Source organism: Anopheles marshallii, chromosome 3, assembly GCF_943734725.1.
Source record: "Anopheles marshallii chromosome 3, idAnoMarsDA_429_01, whole genome shotgun sequence".
Classification (NCBI taxonomy): domain Eukaryota; kingdom Metazoa; phylum Arthropoda; class Insecta; order Diptera; family Culicidae; genus Anopheles; species Anopheles marshallii.
The window spans coordinates 10,059,566-10,079,591 of NC_071327.1; the positions used below are offsets into that span (position 1 = coordinate 10,059,566).

General features: G+C 46.5%; 1 protein-coding gene across 1 annotated transcript in view; it reads right to left on the minus strand.

Annotated features, from left to right (window-relative positions):
• Window positions 1-20,026, minus strand: part of LOC128710768 (uncharacterized) — a 96,782-nt gene that overhangs the window by 6,594 nt on the left and 70,162 nt on the right. Inside the window, exon 4 of the mRNA XM_053805620.1 lies at window positions 4,837-4,884. Within this exon, the coding sequence (XP_053661595.1) occupies window positions 4,837-4,884 (48 nt within the window). The remainder of the gene's footprint in view (window positions 1-4,836; window positions 4,885-20,026) is intronic.

Consider the following 20,026-nt stretch of genomic DNA (forward strand, 5'->3'; position numbering starts at 1 on the left):
CTCCCTCCACGGACGAGCGGACGGGCGCGATTCCATTTCTGCTCCGATTCCAGTTGGTTGGTGGGTTGGTGATTTTTCTTTTGCATAAATTTTGAATAATAAACTCACACGGACACGGACACGGACACTCCCGACATACCGAAGAGCAGCAATCGGATGTTCTTAAACCACTCCACCAGCTCCAGTTGTGCAATGCGAGGTGTGTGGTGGTCCAGCAAACGAACGATCCTTCCCCGGTGCCACATATGCAGTGAACCATAAAATTGTATTGTACGAAGTGTGAAAAGATTTAAATTTCATCCCTCGTCCACAGGATATCGTACACGTTCGTATGCAAACGGAGTGTGTGTGAGAGAGAGAGAGAAGCACACTGGCCGGCCACTGGCCAGTAGTGAGCTTGCCAGCTGCTACCCCGTTTTGGCTTGGGTTGGAGCGAAAAAAAAGGGATGCAAAACTCACCCCTTTTTGCAAATGACCCCTTTTCGGACGAGGGTGTGTGTGTGTGTGTGCGTGGATTGATCTTTAACAACGGTTGGTCCAGATGGTCGCAATCACGAGCCAGCGTTGTAAAAATTGCAACAAAATCCCATTAATTTTCCTTTAAACTTGACCACAGCATGGTTGGGTCCGATTGTTCGAAGGGTATCCCGACTCCGAAGGATAATCCTGTTTCGTCACAGACCGGGCGATGTTCATTTGATCCCTTCCGATCGATGGCGCACGTGGAAAATTTGAATTTTCCACTAAGGAGAAAAATGGCGAGGGCGTTTGGGAGTGAGGGGAGTATGTCCCATTCTTTACGAAGGGAAGGGATAAAAATGGGAATTTTACATTTTTCACGCACCAATGAACCATTCAACCAACGGACTTGTGGTTTTCCTGGCGCACCAACAGACAACCGGGGGGGTCCACAGGGGCATTTTCCGATTGAGGGAAAGATTTAACGCTACTTTGGAAATTGAATCGTTCCCTGAAAAAAAAAAGTTTGTCCTTGAGCTTTATTTGTCTCCGTTTTCCCCCGGTGTGAGAATGGAATGCCTAAAAATGCCTTGATTTGGACAAACTGCCGCTTGGCCCGGCTATTACGGGGACAGGGGCGAGAAAGGGCGTGAAGAAGCGTGACGGGCACCGCTAATTGGAACCTGAGCTGCAGTCGCATAAAATGATGCTTAAATATTGCCATAATGAAGAAAAATGATCTCCACTATTGTAATTACAATTATTACAGCACAACCACAGACGCCCGTAGCCGCGCATTTCCTTCTGGGGGTTTTTTTTCCCATCACAAGTATTATGATGGACGTTCTGTCGCGGTCGGAACCGAATGAAATCGCTCTCTTCCAGTTCCGAACAAAAAAAAAACCCCTTTATTGCTACCGCTCTTGTTTGCCAGTCGGGATATCCCTTCCGCCCCAAAAAGGAGCCGGCCCCATTCCACGAGGGTGAAAGATACTTTCCCGGAATGTTTAATGTTTTTCGGCGTGGCGGAAGATTATTCGTTCTTGCTTATTTTATTACCAATTTATGCAACTTCCCGAAGTAGTTCGTGCCTTTCATCCAGCGGGTTCCGCGTACACGATGCCCGCCACAGTTCTGAGAATCGCGAAATCATTACACCACTACTCCACCTCGAACCACCCTTCCGAGCCGGGTGCAATCGAAATCATTCTCCACGAACGCGTAAAAAAAAGGGAAAATAGCGAAAAGGGTATCATTTGCAAGAGAAATAAAATCCGCGCAAAAAGGCAAAACTATCAAATCATCCCCAACAACAACAGCACACACACAAACGGCCGAGGTTCTGAACTGGCCCGGCACCACCACCAACAACAACAACAGCACACAGAAGTCGTGATTTGAAATTTCAATTAAAACCCATTTTTATTGCAATTAAATTACACCCTCCGGACACCGCGGTTTTCCGTGGCGGTAAAACCAGCCCAAGAATCAAAATGGACGCGGTCGGCCGTTTTCATGCTCATGACCCCCCGCCCCCCCGTTATAACCCCGGGAGCAGAATGGCACGAAAAGCAAAGAAATCGGCAACCATCATCCTAAGACATAAATCCCGATCAACGATCGTCTGGCCGGCCGGTTGAGCTTGAGCCGGCGCCACTTTTCGAGCTTCCTGGCAGGCGGAAAATCGATCGTGATTGGTTCGCGCATTATAGGAAACGTGCGTATCCCAACGCGGCGTTACGGCATATTCAAATTCTAGCAAACGGCCAAACGGGTATCAAGGAATCAACCCCCTTTTTTCGTTGGCCTGCTGTCATCATTACAACATAATAAAGGCACACTGTTTTTTTTTTATGCAAAACGAGGTTGCTTAGGGTGCTTGCATAGCGAAACACGATTGGCGCAACACGAGGCGTTGTTTGATTAGGCTAATTACACTTCAACAGGTTTCAAAAAGGGGTTAGCTGTGTAGCCCTATTTCTTTGTGAATGTTTAGTTTGAACCACCGTAACCCAACCCCCTATCTAGGGGTTAAATTTAAATATTTTGATTCAATCAACGATGGTGAAAGCGATCGAGCGAGCGAGAGCGAGAGAGAAAGAGCATTAAGGACGAGTTGCGTAAGAGAAAACGGAAACAGAAAATTAGAGGGTTGCTTGGTTTGGTAGCAACTCGAAAAACAAAAAAAAAACAGGGTTGTCTCATTTGAATGGCACCTCGAACCCTTCACAACTGCACAACCCCAAACGATAAAAAAAGGGTTTCCCCGAACGCATTTACGCACCCAGGGCCCAATGCGCTCGTCCCGGTGAATAAATGCATATTTAATGGCACGGACTAGGACTGTAGGAGCAAACAACCACAGGATACCCGAAAGTAAATAAGGTTGGCAATGGATTGTTACATGCTGAATCCTTTTTTTTTTTAAAGCAGCCAGCCCTGTTGCCCTGTTTGTCGCCAGCGGAAGGGTTGTTGGTTGGGACGCGTAAAATGAAGTCCTCCACCACAGCAGGCAAAACCCGATTCCGGGTTTGTGGTGTGATGGGAGGCAGTGGGCTCATAAATTAACCCCTTTCCACGATAGGACGATACGGCACACTTGAGGTCCTGAATTGCTGTAGGGGGGGGGGATGATGATGATTATCATTCAATCGCATTAAAATAACGCACTTTATTATCTGCCACACTTACCCCAGGGGTGAGAAAATCCTTGCGTACTCAGGGTTGAACAGGTGAATAATTGAGCGAGGGTATTTAAATATTTAATTAATTATCGTGACAAAGTCCCTCTCTGGATCGTTAAGGAACGGTAAGGAAATGGGGAATATTTATTATCATTGTTAAACAAAACGTTTACAGGAGTATTTTGATGCGTTCCGCCGAAAGGATATCGATTCGATTTTTTAGAAAGTATTCCTCCTTTAGGATTTTTTATCTGACAAGGGATATCACCATCTGCTGAACAGGTGCAGCGCTTTGGAGATGGAATTTTCCAACAATTTCCCTTTTCTAAAACACGCTCGTCGTTCCTTACGTCGGCTTGCCGTCTCAAGGGTGCACAAACACAAAAATAACCCATCTTCAAAGCTTCTCCATTCTTTTGTCAGACACGTGTCCTTTCGCCAGGTAGTGCCCGCCGTGGTGTTAAATGTCAACCTCAAACTAACTCCACGGCGCACGGAGAGAAACCGAGGGTTCGAGAGAGACAGCAAAACACAGGCCGGTAAAAGTCAAAGATTACGCTGCTGAACCCTTTTCTATTTTGGCGATGCCCACAGACACGGTTTACCGGGGTAAAGTTTATATTTATATACCCCTCAGCAAGGACAACAACAAAAAAAAGCGTGTGCAAGAAGATAACAAATGTCTATAAAAGTTCGGTTCCGTGGTTGCGTTTAGGACCTCCGGAAAAGGAACGGTCGGGGGAAGCGAAAAGGGAAGAGAGGAGAGAGAGAGAGAGGAAAACAGATCGTAAAACTATTAACTAAGTGAGAAAATAAATCTTGATTCCGGGGGTCGAGTGTTTGTCTTTCTGCGTCGTACCACGAATGTCGCTTCCTTTTCTTTTGCCTCCCAGGACTGGCACGAGCCGCACGAGAATACAGCTTGATTCATACGCCGCTGGTGCTGTCTAGAGTTGGGCAATGTTTTCTAACCCTTGCAAGGACCCGGAGACCGGGATCGACGGCGAAAGAAAAGGGTTTTTTTGTTTTGTTTGGTGGAGAGAGTTGAGAGTTTGAATCGTTAATTCACCCATCATCATCTTCAGATCTTCTGGGGCTGTTGGTGGCTGTGATGGCAAACGCACGCCACAGTGTGTCGCTTGAGTAGGGTCCCTTTTTTCCGATGGGCTCGTGCGCAACCGGGAACTTTTGCGCAAGAGGTCGGACGGGGGGGGAAGAGAAAAAAAACCCGAAGGGACATTAACATCACCATCACAATAAGGACGATCGATCGATTGAAGAGTGATATCGAAATGCGTTCCATTCGATATCCTTCCGGGTCGTCGATCGTGTGCGGACGATGATGCTAATGAACAGTCGATAATCTTTTGGTCGTGTGCCAATCGTGATGCACCCATCACGGGGTGCGTTCAAAAGGGGGTGAAAACCCCGGAAACACACCGGAGTCCTCCAAGGGAAAGGGGTTAAAAGAAGCGATTAGGCTAATGAAAGGGTGGGTTTTTAGGGAGTTTTTTCTTTGTTCCGTTGTTTGGGAAATGCGATTCGGTGAACGAATCAATTGATTCGTCTCCGAACACCGAAACATTGCATCGGGGTTCGGTTGCGTAGGTAATTTTGGGCACGCGCAACCGTTTGACGGCGTAAAATGGTGGGCACGGCAAAAATAGCGTTTGGCGATACGACTATTACTTACCATGCGAACGGGGCGGAGATGGTGATTTTGGTGTTTTTATGCTTAGATCTGTAACGAGAGTAGAAGGAAAGGATAGCGTATTAAAAATAAGGGAATAATGTACACACCGGCAGTGTCCAAAGTTCCATAAAAAAGGAGCTATTTTTATGAACAATTTCATATTGGGGAATTGGTGAATTATTTACATGTCCAAATGTAATCGAGAGGAGTTGCTACGGCTTCGTTGCTGCCATAAATTAAAACGCAAGGGGGAACTGGACAGCGCTCAGGACATCCAAACACACACGCACACACGCACACCGACATGTGTACGCTCGAAGGAAACACCCCTTAGCGCGAGTCCTGGCCCATTCAACAGTGCACATGTCAATATATTTTCATCTCAGCATCTCGGCCCTTTCCCTTTTCCCATTTGCTGGAAAGCCACTCCGGATTCCGCCGTGTTTCTTTTTCTTTTTTTTATAACCAAATGAAGGGCACACCTGATGTGGGCCGCTGGTCACTAAAGCCACACCGAAAAGGCTAGCAAAAAGGAGAAGAAGAAAAAAAAAACGGCAAGAAACACCACTAAACTCGCAAAGAAGTGTTAGATTACCACCAGCAGCAAAACCCGGGACAAACGCCGGTGGGTGGGTGCGGGCAAGGGAAAAGGAGAGGAAACAACTGTGCGAAGGTGGACAACCGGTGCTAACACACCATCTGCAAACGAAAATGGGTCCTGTGTGTGCGTGTGTGTGTGTGTTTGTGTCCCTCTGAATACTGGTGACAGTATTAGGGCGCTATTATTTATACCCCGCCACACCGGGCACACCGGTCGAACCCCGGGCCACCCTCCGCCCTAAAAAGGGATGCTCTCGGGGATGAAAGGATCTTAAAAACATCGACTCGTATAATACGTCTTCGGCGACGTGTCCATCGATATTTTATAGGCATGTCGGCCAGGCAATGCGGCCAACGGAATACCACTGGCCCGGGTACTGAGTGGTAGCTGCGGACATTGGCCGTTATTGTTCCCGGAGGAATTTAAGCAGAAGTAAAAAAAAAAAAGGAGCAGTTCAACACCCATGATGGTGTCCGCCGTGCTCATCAGAACGCATCAGATCCCTATAATAAATAATTGCAAAGCGACAGAGCAAACTTTTCGCAACACCTTTTCCGATCCTCGGTTGCAGGGGTTCACCCAGCGCCCTTGTCCGAAATGTCCGATAGGTACGTCTAAATATTTTTATGCAAATTGGTGTGGTGAAGCGGTTTGGGAGACAGGGAGGGACAGGGACAAGCACACACACGGCATGACAAATTTCGGGGCCAGCACACTTTTGACCTCTCGTTACAAGGGGTGCACCACCAGGGTGCGCATAATCGAAGGGTGTTCGATGCATTAAAGTTTAATTAATTATCATCCACAACAGCACCCGGGGTGGTTAGGGCCGGCAAAATGGATGGTGAAATATTGTCGACAAGGTGTGACAGGCAGGCAAGAAGAAGAAAAAAATAAAATAAGACAAGCACAGTGTGGCAGGCACTTTTTTATGCGCCCAACCGACAACCGTACCGATTCTAAACGATTCTCTAGAGCTTTCACAATTTTCAGGCAGCCAGCAGAATTTGGCACTCTTTTGTGTGACTTTTGTCGGTGTGTACGTTGCTTATGCAAAGTCATGCACGAAAATGTCACTTTTTGTGTTGGCGACCCCTGCAGCACCGTATTGTACCGTGTTGGGATGGCTTAAACAACAAACGCAGTTATACGCATTTTTTGTTTGCCCAAAATGGTACAAAAAAAGAGCGACAAAAAAAAAGGCAATCATTAAACGGTTGGTTCGTGTAATTTATTTACCAAAAGCGTCCCTTTTTGCATTTCGCTCAACCGTTTGGCACCATTTGAATATTTGCTGCGCAAATGCGAATGTTGGAAATGGAAAAGTAGAAATTACAGCAAGAAAAAAAAAAAAAACACCCGGCAAATGGAAAAGAACAAACACATTTCCTTCCGTGGCCGTGGACGTATTTTTGCAGCCATCCGGCAAGATCGACGGGCGGTCCACGCTGACCCCGCTTTCGACGATGCTCATCGGTGTAGCCTTTTGTTTATGCAAATAAGCATGTGATTTTCCCCGTTCCCAACCAAACGAAAAGGTGTCCCACAGGTGCATGCGTGCCTGACGGATGGATGGTTAAGCGTTAAATGAGAACACACATCCACGGGGAACAACCGTTCATGGGTCCATGCGAGGGCGAACAGGGCAAGGCGTGCAGAGTGGCGACTGGCGACTGGTTTTTCTTCTGCCTTTTTAATGTTTTTTTTTTGTTGTTGTTTGCTTTTCCTCCCATCCTGGAGAAGGCAAATCAGGGGAAAGAGGGGGGGGGGAGGGAAGAGTTTCAAGTTTTTCCCATTTGCCTATTTTTGCCAAATATAGTTTTCCACCGCTCACCACTTCGCGTTGTCCCATGTTGGGTTAGGTTAGACACATCCATCTGCAGCTAATGAGCTTTACATTTACATTGGAAATGAGTTTGACGGATGGATGGATCGGAGACACCGCCCCTGACCCCATCGCCTGATGCACATCGCGCCAAGCATTTAATTCGTTCGCGTTCATTCTAATCTTTGCCCCGTGTCAAACCGGTCCCCGGGCTAGCTTTGCGGGGACGGAAAATTGCGACAAGCTTTGCATTTGTGGCCGGACCGGGTGGGTCCGAGAGGGTCATCCTCATTTTGGGGGGGGGGGGGGGGGCCCAGTGCACAAATGGGCAAAGGAGCATGAAAATAAACCCCCCCAATCCCTCCATTCCCTCCGCTGCCTAGGTTCAAAGACCATTTCCCAGGCCAGGTTTTATGAATATCTCCCAATTATACGGTATCGCCTGCCCATTGGCTGGGATGTATTTGCCTGATGGAACACATCCCATGTTTGGCTCATTAGCCAAATTTAATTAATTACGATCGTCCATGCAATGGGCAGTGGGTGGAACAGACGTTTGACGACCTGTTGCCTAAACCGTTTTCGGTGCTTTCGGTAGTTAAAAAACTTAAATTAAATAAAATCTCTAGAACGATGGGACACCACCCAGGGCCCCGTCGAGGTGCGTTGCGTTAAGCCATTAGAAGTCATCTCCATTTATTCTTGGTTTGCGTCCTTGAGAAACGTCTGCCCCGTGGTCCAATTAGCAGTGGTTTTAGTTCTACAATACCTTTGCCACCCCCCCCCCCCCCCCCCCCCCCCCGCCGCTGGCCATCCAGTCCCCAGTGGCTGGTTGGGAGGGGGATGATTTGCGACGATTGCCTCCATTAATCAGCACGATTTATGCCATTTCTTCCTAAGACCCCGGACGCGGTTGTAGGCACGCGGTTCCACGGGGTGGATAATTGGCGGAAGCTTTTGGGGGGGGGGGATGCGGTGATGATGGCCTCCCGTTAGACACCCAGCCACAGCGTTCCGTTCCCGGCAATTTGCACCAATCTCCCAATCTTTACCGTTTGAAGGGGGAAAAAACACAGGTGAGAAATCCCTGTGTTTTCGTTGCAAACGAGGACGAACTGCCGATCAGCGACCGTTGCGAGCAATTGGCAATGGGGCTGCAAGGGTGCAAGTGCATCGGTAACGCAAACATAGCCAGCGCTGCCCACACAACTTCATCGCCCGTTCTAGCGTTCGCTATGCATATGTGCACGCACTCGTAACCATTGCACCAAAGCCGCATTTACAGCCAACGCCACGGTGCAACGAAGCTTGGTAAGCAAATTTTTCAAACCCCCATTACCACCCCTCCGTTCGTTCCCTTACCCTGGCGCAGTATTGGCTGAAGGCTCCGGTACATTTGTGTGTAATTCTTTTTGACTGCAATTAGGCGCTTCAATAATCCTTTTAATGCGCCTTCGCAAACCGCGCCTCACAAACTTAGCATCCGCACCTTTCCACTCCCCCCCCCCCTCACATGCAGGTGTACACCGCCGCTCCCTCCCCATCGGAGGAGGTCCCCTCGGCGTGGTTGTAATTATTATAATTAAAATAAAGTGAATAATAATTAATTAATGGGTTTTTCGTTTTGCACGCTGCGTGCTAATGATCTGCAAAAGCGAGGGGGGAAGGGGGGGAGGTGGGGGGAGGGCGCTCGGTGCCGGTGGTGGTACTGGTGGTGGGCCAAACGGCTTTACAATTGCGCGCACTGTGCCGTTGTTGCTGTTTGTGTTGTGCCCCTTTTTCTTCGGCAGCAAAGCTGTTCAATGGCAGTTATGGGGCAGCTTAGCTTAGCGTATCATAGTTTTGCAGGTGCAGTTGCAGGCTTACGCTTACGTACACGACGTTTGGCAAGGGCTGACTGTAAACAGCAAATGGGGTTTTGCAGCAAAATTTAAAATCTTCAATTGTTGGTGGATTTGTATTGTTTGTGTCAACCTGTTTGATCGTGAAGAAAAGGGTCTCCCTGGTGTGTGAAGTGGATGAAGTATCAGTACAGTACCTGCTGCGAGATGCACCTTGGAACGATTTCCATTTCTCTCACCAAAAAAAAAAAAAAATAGTTCTGATCGTAACCAATTTCGTAGCACGATAAGGATCTCAGCAAGATCTTCAGGAAAGCACGAGAGTCATCAACAAAAAAGAAAAAAAAAAGGATTAAAGGAAAGGGAAACTAAAGTGGATGAAATTTCATCTTTGAGAAGCACTAAAGACGAACAACAGCATAGGAAAACGTCATGTTCCGTCCGGAGAGGGAAATTAGATGAGTTTGCAAAAGGATGCACAAAAAATCATGTTCACCCGATAGCGATCTCGTCTCTAGCGGTTGTCTTCTCTGCCGGTTGATGTTTTCACCTTTTCCCGTTTTTTTTTCCTCTCTCTTTATGTCTTTCCACACGGAACACTACCGAACCTTGATCGATCGGTATCGATTCCTGGGATGGCGAGAAATTTGCCTAGCAAAACAGCGGTTCGAGCTGTAACTCATCGCAGAACAAGCCCAAAAATAAGGCGATGGTTTCGCTGTGGAAGATATGTGGGAGAACGCCTGCAGGTGAGTCCTTCGCAAAACGATCAGGTTTGCCGTAAGGACGTTGGCAAGCAAAACAAGGAAGGTATTTTTTATGTGTTTGTCTGTGTGTGTGTCTGCATCTTGGAGTGATGTAGTGGGAAGTTCTTTACCTGTCCCGTGTGCGAAGGTAAGGATAAAATGCACAAGACGGTTGCCGTGCCGAGAGACGAACCGATCGAACAGGAAGCAAAACAGATCAGTTAGCATATTCAAGGCGAACGATTTTTCATGTTGCCCGTTTCCTTTTCGAATGTGGCGCAGCAACAAGAAAGGAAAAAAAAAAGCACAGGAAAAATCGAATATAATAAAAATAAAAATCAACCTTTTCGACAAAGCGAACGGAACTATTGATTTTCGGTGCCGTTTTTTTTTTTTTTTTTGGTACAGCTTTCCCGAAATTCCAAGGACAACGGAGGGATGCACACGGTAATAACCATACGCCGTACGAATCTTCCCTTAGCTTGGAAGTCTATACACACCGTAAAGGTAATGCAACCAGGATGCAATAGATGAAATAGAAAACTGTAGGAGTGCACTTTTTTTGTGCATTGAAACGCATTGATTCGTCGGGGGATGTGCGTCCCATTCGTGTCGGTACTGTCGTGTTATTGTATATTCCAGACGATAAATTACAAGCGAAAAGGTATGTAGAGCAGGAAATCATCAAGCTTTTTCCTTCATTTTCGTTGGATAATCAATAAAAGTTTGGGGAAGAAAAAATAGAGCACTCATGAGAAATTCGTTTTTCTGCCAGGGATTGAGGAAAACAATGCTAAGCCATAAGCAAGGGCAAGAAATGATAATCTATAAAATGTTTTATTGCGCAAAGTTCAAATATTAATCTATTTAAAATTGATCATTTCATATCAAGTTCATTGATTCATTAAATTTTGAAGGGTTTTTTTCAGAAAAGTGTTATTCTACTGGCTGATTACTAATGACGCTTTTGAACATTAGAAGTCAGTCAAGGCTAGTTCGTTTGAATCTACGGTTTAAAAGTATGTTATCAAAGTAAAATCATAACTTTTATTTTTTTCTTATATCATAAGAGTACGAAAAAACAATAAAACATAAATCCACTCATTGGAATTGTTTTAAACATCAATTGGAACAGTTGGATGGAATTGTAGTTAAGTAAACAACAAATGAAAAGGCTTTGACGGTGTTAACACTAGATCGTCCGGAATAATCATTTTGACTGATTAGTTCTTTGGGTTTAACAATTCTACCACAACTAGTGCATAACTATTCTTCTAATTAAATTGTTTTTAAAACATTCACAAACAAAAGAAAAGGTTGTTAGTTCCAGTGTAGATCAAAGAGAACAACAATACGGTGAGCAAATACATTTTAATAGCCCATTGATCGCGCCTTATAATCTTCAACCTCTTTCACGGGATTAAGCATTATTTGCATTCGATGACTGCACGGTGCCCGAGCTCCCAATACACTCGACGAATTTTGCTCTTTTATTCGCGATTAAGCAACGGTTGGCCTCTTAACTGGGCCGTTTAGAACCTGCTGCCTGTAAGCCTTACTACCACTCGAGTCGAATTTCGTAATCATCTGTACGTGCACGAAGAGGGGGATTTTATCGCACCGTTTAGAGGTGGTTACCACCACGTCACGTCACCTTCGTCACCTGTCACCACAATCTTAGGGCCCGCCTGGCCGCCTATCGATATCGGCGGAAGCGCGGACCTTATCGGACCGTCTTCTGGCTGGCGCTTATCGTACGATCGGAGCACAAGTCACTAATGAGGAAATGTGTCACGATGTGGCCGCTGTGGCGGGGGGAGAACAGGGACCGGGCGGTACCGGGACTTACATCGTTGCGTGGGTGACGGTGTACGCAGCAGCTCCCGTTTGACCGAGTGATTATTGTTGTCCTCGCGATCGCCCCGCTCCCGGTGGTCGCGCTGTTCGCGTGCCGCAGCCCAGGACCGGACCTTCGACAGGACCATGCTGGCGACGCCGGTCGGTTGCGGTTCGCTGAGATGGCTCGAGTTCGATGGTAACAATAGCATATCACAGTGTGCGGCACGGCGTACCCGGCACCTACGGAACTTCGGCGTACGTTCGTCGCCGTTTGTCGCAATTTTGTCCTGCACCGTGCACCGTGTGCACTTGCACGAGTGAGCTGTTTGGCGAAATGACCAAGTGGGTTTTGGGAAGATGATGTTGAGAATTTGTCTAAACTACACACAAACACAAGCGCGCACCAACTAGTGCAAAAACGACAAACACACAGCACTGTTGCTTCGTTGTGGAATTGTACTATTCTTATAGCGAGATATTCGACAGATGCGGCTAATCACATCTCGACCCGATTTCGACTACCACGACTTCAGACACACAATTCAGGCACCGTCGCACGCGATACATCGCACACATTCATTGTTGTACGCACTACGTTACGACGTAAATGCAAGAAAAATCCACCTCCCGATATGTTGCACACTTCACTACAAAACGGCAGTAAACAGTGGACAGCCTACTACTGTCGGGGTTTATTTTCGACGTTGCACAGGTTGTTTCGCAAATTGCGCACGGACCAAACAACACATTCCGGATATACTTCGGGTCTTTTTTTTGTTGCGTGCTCACAACACAAACCGTGCGCGCGGTCCCGTGTGTGCTGCTATTTACGATGAATTATACGCAATGAATGGATAGCACGCATCCGAACTGTTGGAGAGGTAAAAGAGATCTGATTTTTTTTACTCTACTATCACTATGCTGGTGTGTTGAGCAGTGAGGGGCGCGCTATATTCAAGCAGAGCGCTCGCCTTTGCACACACACACACTAGCGCGCCTGCCATCCCCCAAAAGGGAGAGCGAGAGAACGGGCGCGAATGTGTGTGAGTGAGCGATCGCAATACAGCAGGATGGAGGGGAAAGAGCATAAATTAAACGCACTGTTAGTCTCTTTCGTTCGCACGCGCTCCGAGTTCGCTCTATCGTCGTTACGTTTTGCACACACACACGCACTCACATTCCCTCTCTCGCACACGAATGCTGTACGCGGCAGTTGGTGGTGTTGGTGGTGGCGTAGCACAAATCGAAGAGTGGGGAAAAATCTTTAAAAAATAGGCGGAGACTATTTAAATTATGTAGTTTTTTAGTTTCTTATCGCACTTTTTACTCTTTTGGTTTGCGTGGTTTTTTTTGTGCTTTTTTGCCTATTTATTGCGTGTTGTGTTTGGATGGGGATGGAGCAAGGATCAACACTACATCGTTTTATTTCTTATATATAGCAATTTTATATTGTTTTAAAAGTTTTGCTTTTCATTCGAAAAAAATCAATTTGTGTTTTTTTAAACGTTCTACAGAGGTAAAATATTCTGACAATTCGTTAAACAAACGAAGATTCACTATATGATTATTTAAATTGTACTGATTCGTAGCATAAAATTCAGCTTTTCTTCCACATGAAGTAGCTTAAATTGGTGTGATAGAGTTTTATTTCTTCGCCAACACTTCTTTTCATCCCCCATCAAGATACGAACAGGTATTGAATGGAATTCTACTGTCCCTTGCGCGTCGTAAGCCCTTGTCCCTCATTGAAAAGGGAAATCAAGGGTCCTAGCATTCGGACCACAGCTTTGTTTGGTTTGGAAGGGACGAATGGACTTCGGGTTGAGGAGTGCACGGTAAGACGCAAGAAAGTGCGTAACGAATAATCGTCATCAAATGCGTCCCTCTACCGTACGCCGCTGAATATGTGATTGTACCTTGAAGCGGTCCGAAATTGCATAAGGTAATTTGGTGCTAGATGCACGTCGAACTGCTTTTCGGTATCCTTCTCTCGTGTTCTTTTACGGATGATCCTTCGCCAAAAACCCGTCAAAGGCGATTGAGAGGACACATGGGGAGGTGGAGGAAAAAGTGCGACGAAATCATGCTGCTGCTTGAGTGCTAGAGAAATAGCATTTTTTTACGTTGGTTCGATTTCAAAAAATCGTAAAATCAAACAAAAAATGAAAATGCAATTGGGGTTGCACCTTCGTCCGCTTGTGCGTATGAACTGATTTTTCCTTCTTCCTTTGCTGGGTGTTGGATTTTTTTGTGTTTCGTCTTTCTTTCGGGTCGTTTTTTTTTTGCGATGCTGTGTATCGACCACCTTAATCGTGGCATTTTCTTGGATTTGCCGCCGTTTTGTAGAAAAATAATGCTACAATGATGGTGTGAGTGAGCCGCAATCGCTGCAATGAACGCGTACCGTTGGAGTTTGTGTTTTTTTTTTACTCTTCTTTTTGGTGGAAAAATTGGCCAAAAAATCTATTCACCGATCGAGAAATTCTCACGGTAGCAAATGAGAGGATTTTGATGTTTTTTAACCCAAAACGGGGAAAAAAAGCTACACCCCAAAACCTATCGTTCGGAGGAAAACGACCGTTGCGCTATGCAATCCGAGGCATAATGCTTCGCCGGGTCGACGGTTAGACAAGGTGTAGAAAATTGCCAAATTACTTGCCAGCGAGCGACGGAACCGAGATACCGAGCTGGCCGTTTGGCACTTCTAACGGACAAAATCTTTTTAATGCGTCTTTGTTTTGGGTCGTTTTTTGCCGTTTTTTTCTCGGAAAATCTCCACCCTTCTTCGGGGTGTGTAATTTGATTTATCGTGTGCGAAAGAAAACGCTTGTCACACAAGGATTTGTGCCCGAGGTGAGGTGCACTTTAAATATTGATTTCGCATCGAACATGCGGTGCAGATTTAAATGACAGACAGTTCGTTTTTGGTTTTTGGGATTCCTGCAACCGAGGCGGTTTGTTGCTTTGTTGGGGGAAGGGGAAAACCATCGGAAGGGTGGCATTTGGTGCAGTGGGAATTTGGGGTTTGAGCAGCAAGAGCAAGGATTTGGGTTTTGCCAGCTTCTTGCGGATACCAAAAAGACAACGAAGAATAACTTTGTAACGAACTTTGGCGCGTTTTTTAACCAACCGCCAACCGCCGTCATTGTTGAACATTCGCGAACGTCTGGAAGGATATTTGGCGCAAAATCAGTTGCCAACGGTTTTTTTTTGGACTAATGGATGTTTCGAGTATTTTTTTTTATTTGTTTGGTTTATTTCCCGCCATTTTCATCGAGTCTATCACGAATGTCTGAGTAGTGGTGGAGAAATCACATAAAAACGTCATATTATAAACCAGATTAAAAAGCATTTATTAAGGTGTTATTAAGAAACCTAACGTATCGTAACGTATTGGTAACGTCCACTTTCAATAGTTCAAAAGAAATTGATCCTTTCGAATGAATTTGAATATTTTTACCATGGTTTGAACTTGAACTCCATTTTAACGAACTGAACCGTGATCGAATTTGATGGAATATTGGAATATTGGAATATTCAAATTTCAAATGGAAGAAAAACATTGAACTTGCCCAATTCTGCAAGATATTGGGTGTACCCTTTCTTCACGGCACAAACGGTTCCTTCGAACAGCTCCATGTTTGAGTATGGCAAACTGTTTCCATGTCCACTTGCCGCTTCCGGTGCGGGCCCACCAGAGGGCGAGCGATGCAAACGGAATCAATCGATGCCGAAGTCGGTGCCGAAAAGGGGCCGACAATCGATGCCTCCCTGCATACGAGCGGGACGTACGCGTCCAAACAGTTTAGCATAAATACACAAATTTTGCATTAAATTGGACATCGCACACACACACAGGCGTGATGGGGACCGACTTGATTTGAGCACCGGATGCACGGACGACCGCAGCAAGGCGACCCTCGCACTGCTGTAATGCTGAATGCCGTTCGCCCGCAGCTCAAACCAGTCGGATTCAATTTATCGCAATTGTGCATGCCGATTGCAAAGGGTAATCCCGTCCCGTCGGGTGAATCTATTTCCACCCAACTGTCGGTACCGTTTCACAGAATGGACATTTGGCAGGGAGTTGGCCGGCTGGGTTTGGTCATGTGTCTTCATTTACATAAAATTGGCATCGATTTTTTTGCTGCTTCCTCCTGTCGTCGGCTGCCTAGAGTGGATTGGTGAAAGTTGGATGAACTTCTCGGAAGATTCGCTTCGTCCAGTTTTAATCCACTGGATGCGATGCGAAGTTCGGATCGTGGATGGGAATGGCTGTGTTGAATTATTGCAATTACAATTCGTACGATAAAAACGCTGCTCAGTGTTTTCTCCTCGTGGTTAAATCGGTTTCTGTTCCATGCGCTCGACACAAATGCAAATTCTGGCAACGAGTTCTGCCTACCCAACCGAACCGATCAGTTCGATAAATCATAACCGTAATGACAACATTCAACCCCGCACTGGAAGCATAATAATCACAGTGAGCGAATTTGCTTTTTCGGTCTTCGCTCGCTATTGATTGCTTCTTGCTCGGAGCAATCGGTACAATTCGACCCATCCTGCCCTGCCCGATACCATTAAATGGCGCTCGAGACTTGAATTTCCCCACCTCCCCCCCCGCGAACCGTCCCTTTGTTGCTGGGTAGGCATAAATCGCTAAATACACATCGTTAGCACAGGGGGAGGAATTAATTAAATTTTCTTTCTCGTGAATTTTCCCGTCTCATCCCAGCCAGCGCTCGGAGGTCACTGTGCAAAGGGGGTTCTTTGCATACGATTAACAGCCCAGCGCCCGGCCATAATGTAGGCACAACGGGCTGCGGGATTCATTTTGCCCTCTGTTTGCCGCTCGCTTTCGACAGCATCACCGAGTGGCACCGAGTTTCTTCACATCTGTCCCTCGTTGCCGGCAATCGATAATCAATGGCCGCCTCACGCTCGCCCTGCGCACATGTTTAACGGTGTGGATTAGAATATTCATGGGGCTCGGGGGAAAAGCACAGCAAAAACAAAAAAAAAGCAAAACGACGAGCCAACGCCACACGCGACATAACCGAGGCGTCGATGGAAAATGCGTGAGTGCTTTTGCGTTTTGGTAACGGTCGAATGGCGTCGCACTAGGCGAGGTCCGTGTCGAATATCGAACGAGTTGCTCAAATTAGTTCGAGTGGCCCCTTTTTGTGTGTGTAAGAGTGTAAGCCTGGGATTATCGATTGATTATACATTATTTGTATGCAAACGAAAGCATCGTCGGGTGGGCAAAGGCACCGTAATCCTATGCTGCCGATACCATCAATTAATTTTAATGATATTCCTTTGTAGGGCTCCACCTTCCGATTCCGGTGCAAATCCGGAGGCCCTCGAGGGCATTAATATTCTCTCTCCTCTCTCTCTCTTCCCCCCTATACACACACACTCGTTTACTTGGGAGAAGCTCCCAGTGAAAGATGCCCCAAACCGGGAGGATGATTATGATTATTATTATCATTGCGCGTTGTGCCTTTCTACCGTTTGGTGTAACCGGGCCCTAAACGGCCGGGAAATTGACAAGGGTTGGGGTTGGAAAAATGTAAATATTTGCAAAATTAAATATATGTCCAGTGGTATACAAAATCATCATACAAAACACACACACACACACATTGAAAATCAACTCAGGACCGGCCGGTCAGTGGTCAATCCCTATACCTTCAGTGTTCCACGTCAAGTCCCTTTGAATGTTGCGGTCCTTGGGTCCGTTTTTTTTTTTGCGCTACTCCATTCCCATTATAATACAATTTTTAGCATCTAATAAATATTCCACTGTATACCGCGGTATCTTTTGGCATTTGCGGTGAAAAAAAAAGTGCCGGCACACAAAGTGAACTTTGCGAAGGATGCCTTTTTAGGGGGGACTTCCCCTCTCCCTTATTTCGGAGGTCAAAAGATATAAACATAAAATTGACCATCAAGCACGTGGACCCTTCTACTCGGGAAGGTGAATAGGGGGGAGGGGGAGGTAAGGAAGGGGGAAGAGGATGTTACTTTTTTGTGAATGAAGAACCCATCGAGGACACCGAGGCACATTGCCAAGCGAACCCGGGGAAAAGAGATGTAACCAGTTTATGCATTACGGATCGGAAAAACTGGTTTCGGATGAAGTGGCGAACGAAAAAAAAAACAGAAAAAGGCCAACCGTGTGTGTGTGTGTGTGTGTGTGTGTGGGGGTTACTTTTGCCATCCCGATACGGCGTTGGCGAATCAATTTGAATTCCTTGGTTTTTTTTTTGTTCGGCAATAATATCAGAGAACCAAGTTTTAAACGTTGCTCCCTCCTTACAATCAACGTTGTACAAATATCAATCAATCGACTAGCGATAAATGAAGCCTTTTCGGTAGCAAAGTGCACCGAGTGGATTAGATTTTCCATTTCTATGCAACACCAACACACATTAGGGGGCAGCAGGAAAACGCAACCGTGTACGAACGTTGCTGGGCACGGACACTTTGAGCGCGTTTGATTGGATTGAAACGGGCCTGGTTACATTACACGAAAACGCCGAGGAAATGCCTTACCTTTTGTCCTGGAAGCGTATGTGTGTGTGCGCTGTGAGGGTGTAAAGTGTGTGTTGCTTTCTCTTTGATCTTTTTCAAAACCATCTCGCACTCTGTTTGAGTTCCATTTTGGATGGTTTTCTTACGATTCATCGTACAGGCAGAGCATTAAATGCTGTCCAAACACAGCAGTCCACCGTCGAGCCGTGTAATAAAGAGGTAAAATTCATTGAATTTCTTTTACCGCACAGAGCCGATAGGGTGAGAAGCCATCAAATTGAACCATTTCCCGGGAGCGTCAAACTTTTGCATTTATTTTAAAAATTAGATTTTCACCTAGAAGAAGTTTGACACTGATTGAAATGTGAAACCTTTCCTAAGCCACCGCGGATACTGTCCGCACATCCGGCAGAGGTTATAAAATGGGAACCCTTAATTTTCGGCCGTTCATATATTCAGTTGTCCATTTGCGGGTGACATTATAGATCAAAATTGGGCTGACCGTATCCAGTGGGACACCACACACCGCTAAGCGGCGTAGGTCAGACACGAGCCAAACAGGGGACGCGATCGATGATACATCAATCGTGGGTGCTAATGTGACCCCGGGATCGATCAAAACCCGTGATTGCCCGGTGTGGCCAAAATTGTTTCCGAATCGTTTCGCTGAAAAGTGGCGACATTCAGCCTAACGACAATATCCCGGGCCATCCCAGGTAAGGCACGGGCTATGGGATATGGCGCGGGAATTGATGCTTTTCACCATTGTCTTTCGCCATTATGTAGTGCGTGCCGATGACCGGTATTGTTGTGGGTGAGCATCGACAATGCCCGCTGCATCCCGAGACCGGGGTTGTGCATATTAAATTGCCGTGCAGATGTTGTTTCTCTCATTCAATAAATAAACACGCTTGACCCTTGTCCAACGGACAAAACACACCGAAGGGTGATGGCAAATGGAAAACGCTGCGTCCGGGGTGTGTGCCTCACAGCGGTATACTCTTTTTTTCTTTCCTCGGTGCTTTGTTTTCCCCGTGTGCCTCGGACAATCGGATCACACTTGAACCACCCTCGCATGGCCTTACCGAATCCGCAATCAGTACCGGGCAGTGGCTCAGTGCGATCCACGGTCACTGCAGTGGGAAGATAGGAGTCGCGCGCCCGTGTGTGTGTGTGCGGTTTTGTTGGTGTGTCCTCCCTCGCTGTTGCACCTTTACGAGTATCCTTTTGCTGATGAACCTCGAACGCGCCGGCTCGGAGCGGAGGGGTTTCGCACAGATGTCCCGACAGCGTCAATTTACCGTGCCTCAGCACGACAAACCGTAGAAGATAGAGCGCAAGGACCTGGGATGGGTCGCATATCGAATGTACAGACAAGCGATCCCATTCTCGTCTAATGAGACGAACAGTTCTCGGACCAGCCGGACCACTGCACTGCTTATGACGTCCTGCAGATGATGCTGCTTCTCGCCGTACCCGGACACTAGGTGATAATATTCATGGTCCTCCCGTTAAAATATTGCTCTATTATGCTCATCTTCCATTCTTTTCCACACGGCCATGTTTCAATTTTCCCTCCACAACGGTCCATAGCACAGAGCAGCTCTTTTGATTATAGCTGTTCATAATATCAGCACCGGGTGGAGTTTCTAGAGGAAAAATCGATACAATTTATTATGCTTAAGGAACGTGCCCAGCGTCACAGCAATGGACCTTCTGCGTGACAAGAGGCAGGAACAAATGGGCTCCTTTATGTCCATCGTCAATTAAGAAATATATCATCCACTTAGAGGTTACAAGT